The sequence below is a fragment of the Aquarana catesbeiana genome, linkage group LG02, assembly GCF_042186555.1.
Source record: "Aquarana catesbeiana isolate 2022-GZ linkage group LG02, ASM4218655v1, whole genome shotgun sequence".
Lineage (NCBI taxonomy): Eukaryota > Metazoa > Chordata > Amphibia > Anura > Ranidae > Aquarana > Aquarana catesbeiana.
The window spans coordinates 123,654,872-123,661,253 of NC_133325.1; the positions used below are offsets into that span (position 1 = coordinate 123,654,872).

The 6,382-nt window shown below is 40.4% G+C and overlaps 1 protein-coding gene across 1 annotated transcript; it reads left to right on the top strand.

Moving 5' to 3' along the window:
- Window positions 1-2,082: 2,082 nt before the first annotated feature.
- On the top strand, window positions 2,083-5,171 carry LOC141129801 (complement C1q and tumor necrosis factor-related protein 9-like). The gene is made up of 2 exons (XM_073617869.1): window positions 2,083-2,278; window positions 4,684-5,171. The coding sequence occupies exons 1-2, from the start codon at window positions 2,083-2,085 to the stop codon at window positions 5,169-5,171; spliced, it is 684 nt and encodes a 227-aa protein (XP_073473970.1).
- Window positions 5,172-6,382: the final 1,211 nt, after the last annotated feature.

Consider the following 6,382-nt stretch of genomic DNA (forward strand, 5'->3'; position numbering starts at 1 on the left):
GAGCTTACCACAAATCTTCTGTTGATGTATGCTGCCTCACTTCCATGTCATTGAGACAGATGCTGAGATCAGAGCTCCATGGGGGCCAAACCATCACTTTCAGGACTCCTTGCTTTTCTTTACACTGAAGATATTTCTTAATGACATTGGATGTGTGTTTGAGGTCATTGTCTTGCTGCAGAAAACATTTAGGGGCAATCACACGCCTGGCATGATGGATAAGTATCTACCTGTATTTCTCAGCATTGAGGACCTCATTGATCCTGACCAAATCCCCAACTCCATTTGCAGAAATGCAGCTCCAAACTTGCAAGGAACCTCCACGATGCCTGCAGACACTCATTATTGTACCACTCTCCAGCCCTTCAGTGAACAAACTGCCTTCTTCTACAGCCAAACATTTAAAATTTGACTCATGCCATTTTTCTGCACCCCAGTTTTTTATGTTTTCATGCATAGTTGAGTCGCCTTGTTTCCACATTGGAGGTATGGCTTTTGGGCTGCAATTCTTCCATGAAGTATGTTTTCACCATAACAGAACATCGTAGTGAGTTGCCGCATCCCTATGTATTGAAAGAAATACCCCCTGGATGGGACTTTAAATGGCAACACCACTACAAAAGTATAATAAAATGTATGTTTATTGAAATTGAGTGAAAAAAAAACAAAAAACGATCACTTGTTTGATTAGTAAAAAAACACTTGGACAATTAACAAAAACACATTTTCTTGCAGTTGAATAAATTTGTACATAAGGTCTGAGTAGTTACTCTCCAATGTCAGAGAAAAATCTTCGGTACTCAACGTATTTCAGGTTCAAGTCCTTTCATCAGGGGTATTTATATAGGAGAATTTATGTTCTAGTAAATAACAAAAATAGAGCAAATAGTTTGTAATGCAAAACATATTGGCATAGCGTGATCATGCAGAAACACCGAAGAATTTTCTCAGACATTGGAGAGTAACTACTCAGACCTTATGTACAAATGTATTCAACTGCAAGAAAATGTGTTTTTGTTAACTGTCCAAGTGTTTTTTACTAATCATTACGTGTGATCGATTTTTTTTTTTTTTTTTTAACTTAATTCCAACAAACATAAACATACAGTTTATTATACTTTTTGTAGTCATGCTGCCATTTAAAGCCCCATCCAGGGGGTATTTCTTTCTTTTAATTCTTCCATGAAGACCACTTCTGGCCAGACTTATCCAGAGAGTAGATGGGTGTACCTGGGTCCCACTGGTTTCCACCAATTCTGTGCTGATGACACTGTAGTGTCTTCCAATGTCAAATGGAAGTAAGCATGATGTGTCTTTCATCTGCTGCATTAAGTTTTCTTGGCCAAGCACTGCATCCACAGCCCTCAATGTTGCTTATTTCTTCAAGCTTCTTCAAAAGAGCTTGAACAGCACATCTTGAAACCCCAGTCTGCTTTGAAATCTTTGCCTGGGAGAGTTCTGGATGATGCAGTACAACTACCTTGTATCCTATTGCTGTGCTTCGTGGTGCCATGGTGTATGACATGTGACATGAAACTGTCTTTCACAACCTCAACTTAGTAGCAGAGTTTGGCTGTTCCTCACCCAGTTTTAAGCCTCTTACACAGATGTTTCAATTATCAACCATGTTTCCACCTACATATGAAAATGGTGATCATTAGCACCTGCTTGGTAATATTGGGTAATCATAAACGTGACTCTAATCCAACAAAGTTCCTGATTTTGTGCACGTGCACGTTTACAAAGTGTACAAGTGTAAGAAATGATTCTGGTGACAAAGATTGGTTTATCTGCTTTTTTTAACATATTTTCTACAAAGAACATTGGTGCATTATACACTGTGTGAGAACTATTCCTCCCAAAAAGGTTACTCAGGATAGGCCACACTTACATGCCTGACTGTGCAGTGTGGGAGAGGTTGTGAATCACAGAACAGGCTAAACAAATTGACTCCACTGACTGTCATTGTACCTATTTTACATATACTTTATAGATAATACCTGTGTATTTAGACATTTGCCTAGAATTTTTGGGGGGGGTGACTGGGGCCTTGTATAACACCACATATCTTATTGCCTTCAGATGGGAAGACTTCAGTTCCTGATTGTGGTCATTATGGTGTCAATGAATAAAACACCAGGAAATTGTCAAACCACCAAAAACAATGAATGTATTGCAGGTGTTCCGGGTATTCCAGGAACACCAGGTATAAATGGCCAGCATGGACCTCCTTGCAGAGATGGAAAAGATGGACTACCAGGACCAAAAAGTGACCCAGGTAAATGGTATTATAGGATAATCAGGGCCATGAAGGTCATGTGGTCTCTAGTGGATTGCTATTTTGTGATTTGTGGAAACAAGACAGAGGCGTTTCCTCAGGGTATACAATAGTAGAAAAAACGGCAATCCATGTCACCGAAGCTAACAAGGTAAGAAAAATAGTGTATTTCTACTAGCAGAATTATTGCTGATGTGTTTACCTTCAAGTGAATGTGGTGCTTTGCCCATCCATTACTTTATTGCAGACCCTCTAGGTTCCCCTCACTCTGCACTGCTCCATTCTCTTACCAGGAGTGAAAACAAATCACTGTGTAAGCCACAAGTTGTCACAGCTTACACAAGACTAAGGACTTCCCTGTGACAGTTGGCCTAGAGCTGTAACAGTCAGCGAGTCTACAGCTTCTTCATACCCAGAAGTACTGGATATTTCCATCAGCTCTGGAAATGTTCAGTGTTTTGTCTCTCTCCCCTCCTCACTGAAAGGCAAAGAGGGGTTTATGTAGAGTGGTGAAGGGTTAGAACTTTCATCAGTTCTTGCTGCCTGCGACCCTATTGGAGAGTTTCTTGCTGTGAAATAGTTAATGCTGCTTATGTCTTTATAAAGGAGATTTTTTCAATTGCTGTTTTGTTTGAAAGTCATCACCTGAACAGTAAGCAAGGGTTATTTTTTCTCATGAGGACAAGGGCAATGATATAATCCTAACAGAGGTTCTAAGCATTTCTCACTAGATAAATAACTGTTGAGAAGCATAGATGTAGAGCTTATCCCCAAAAGAGTCTTTCATGCTTAGGTCCCCTGACTCTAGATGTCAACAGTCTTCTCGGCAATGCCACACCCTATGACACACCAAGGCTGAAGGGTGAATATATTATTGTAACGACACACAATAAATCAACAGACAAAAGATGAAAACGCAAGAATAGATACTTTAAAACATATACCGAAACAGTTACAAAATAATGAGACTAAATAACAAGCAGACCAATAACTTTACCCCCAATCTCTATACTAAAAAAGGGGTCCTGACTAGGGGACAATGCAAGAATAGAGGTTCAACAGTCTTTAGCAAACCCCCTCCCATTGGCCAGAGCATTAGAGCCCAGAACTTAGAGGTAGAGTCCCTCTAAACCTGGGTATAAGTGCCTAAGCCGTGTTCCAAGCTAGCAATACTGTTCCTTTAAAAAAAAGGTAGGGTATGGCAGTAACCTCTCACCGACACATAGGATGACAAAATTGTCTCCTCCTGCTCTCCGTCCGGGGCATAGGCACAGGCTCTCTGGGAGCCACATCTCCCAAGAGTCCCTGCTCCTCCCAGCAGGCATTTTTTCCCGTAGGGTGCACAGCATTGCATTACAGTTTCCTCTGCTCTCACTTGTGTGGTGGGCGGGGCTTTCCTCCAGCTCTCCCTGTGGTTGCACACAGCCCTGGAAATGTTCAGTGTTTTGTCTCTCTCTGCCTTCTTCACTGGTAGGCAAAGAGAGGGAGAACAGGTGCAGAATTGGCTGTGTATGAGTGGCTGCAGCATGTGTGACATCGTCTGTGCAGCTGTAGCCCAGAGTGTGCCTCAGACATGGCATACATAGACATAATACCCTTATTGTAATGATAATTATACTTTGCCCACACCCACTGAAACACTGCAATGTTATAGTTGGAAGGGCATGGCCATGCCTTTTTGATTTACAGACCACATTTATTCCAACAGTATTGGCCAACAAACTGATAACTTACAATTGACAACAAGCAACCACTTCCTGTCACAGATAAACTGTGGGCACCCATGGCTTAAAGGTCTGTCCTAACCATCAGTTAAGGCCAGTTATCTGACTAGCAAAGGACTGTTGAGGGCTGACTGCTGACAAGGTAAACCCTGCTCACAAATCAGTGACGGCTACCAGAAGAATCAGGGATGTAGGGTATGAAACTGTCTGGAAGCAGGACCAGTGCTGGCTGAAGATCTTGCAAGTGTGACCTTTCCACATTTCCAGGTTCAGGTACCCCACCTCCTGACCCACTGTTCCAAGCTAGCTAGCCAGCCAATTAGGATATACGTTGTTCAATAGTTTAAGAAGAGCATATGTACCAAAAAAGAAACTGCATTTATGTAATGTATCTAGGATCTGTACAGTAACAGAGTTACGGCATAGAGATTCCACTGTTGGAATATCAAAGTTAAATGCCTAAATAACACTTTTGGGTGCACTGAGCAAGACCATCTAAAAAATATTCTTTGTAACAGTACCTAGTTGTTTAGATTGTAAAAACACAGTTGTCCACTAAATTCAGCCATTTTCCTTTTGTGCAGATCCACAGAGATGTTTCCTTGAACAGGAATATTCTGTAAATAGGTATCCGTTGCTTTTCAGAAGATAATGTGTTTTTGTCTATTCATATTCTACCAGGTAAGCCAGGAGAACAAGGTCCACATGGTCCTTCAGGAAAATTAGGTCCCCCAGGAGCAACTGGTCCTCCAGGACCCAAAGGTGATCCTGGATCATTCTCCACCAGAAACAGCTATGCTTTTCATGTGGGACTAAAAACATCCAATCCAGGTGGCGGCACACCCATTAAGTTTGAGAAAGTATTTTATAATGAGCATAATGTCTACAATATACAAACTGGAAAATTAACCTCTCTGGTAAATGGTGTATATTACCTAACCTACCACATTACAGTGTATGCTAAAAATGTACATATTGTACTGAAACATAACAATAAGAATGTACAATTTATGTATCATGTGTATAACTCAGGCACTCAACAGGCTTCCAGTGCCACTATTCTAGCCATGAAGAAAGGAGATGAGGCGTGGCTGGAGGTCTATCAAGACAAAAATGGTCTTTATACTGATAGCGATGATGACACTACATTTTCAGGATTTATAATTTGACTGTTAATCACTTTTTATGGGAATTACACTAAAATGTTCACTGCAACAGAAATAAAATCCAAATACATTTTGAAAAAACTCCAGGGAGTGATTTTTTTCTGAACTATTTACTGTAAATTCCACTGCAGTTTGAGGTTCAAAACAAACAGAAAAATCAACTAAAAGAAGAGGCACCAGCACAAGGGAAACATCATACTCACTGTATGTCTCTCTGATTTTTCTGCCTTTTATTTTGGTTGCACCTATGCTTAATGTGTTAAGACAGTCCATTAATTTTGAATGTAAAGAATACCAAAAAAAGGTGACAAAGTGATTGAGTGATAAAAAGACACAAACCAGTGAATTGTCCCAAAAAATATATATAAAACATAAAACTCAGTAGAGGTGAAATGAGGCTTCTCAGTCCCACAGATACCACCAAGTGATATAATCCACCACCATATAAAATACACACTTACCAGAAGGTAAACTTGTAATTCAACCTGATGCCCAGTCAGTGGTATCGTCACAGCACGACTTCCAATGTAAAATGAGGGACAACCAGGATGACTCCATCCGGTAGGCATGTGGGGCAGTCAGTAGGAGGAACCTGGAGGAATGAAAAAATGGCTCTCCATAGTGTAAATCAGTATGGCACAAATTTTATTGAAATCAAAAGTAACACTTACGTAGCAAGGCAGATAAAAACGTGGATAAAAGCAGTAGCCGGCCGGCTTACAAACACCCGTTCAGGACAAGGTACTCAGTGATGACGTCAACGCATCAACCACCCGACATATGTTTCGTCTCATAAAGACATCGTCTGGGGAATGGCACTGACTCATCGCTATAAGTAGACACATGGAACCATGCCTCGTTGTGAAACATCAGTGGCTGAACCTGGTCTTCCCAATGAAAACAGGTAGCAACCAAACAAAGTGAATTGATAAATGTATTGAACGGAAGAAAAGTAGTAATAATGTAATATTTACTAGGACAGAGATCAATGCTCTAAAAATCCAAGCGAAACAAACCAACATGGAAATTAAATATAAATAAAACTCGGTCTATGTACAATGGCCATAACGGGATAGACAAATGAATATTAGTCTCACCATGCCATCTAGTGGAAAAAAAGGGGAAATCAGTCAGCAAAGGTAACCTTAAATTACAACTAATTGAAGGACATAAATAAAACGATATGGCCAAAGGCCACAATCCCTAACATTAAA

What these genes read in the sequence shown, in the direction of transcription:
- LOC141129801 (XM_073617869.1), top strand. Translation starts at nt 2,083, where the DNA reads ATGGGAAGACTTCAGTTCCTGATTGTGGTCATTATGGTGTCAATGAAT. An exon ending in AGGACCAAAAAGTGACCCAG is followed by an intron (nt 2,279 to 4,683) that starts GTAAATGGTATT and finishes ATATTCTACCAG; the next exon opens with GTAAGCCAGGAGAACAAGGT.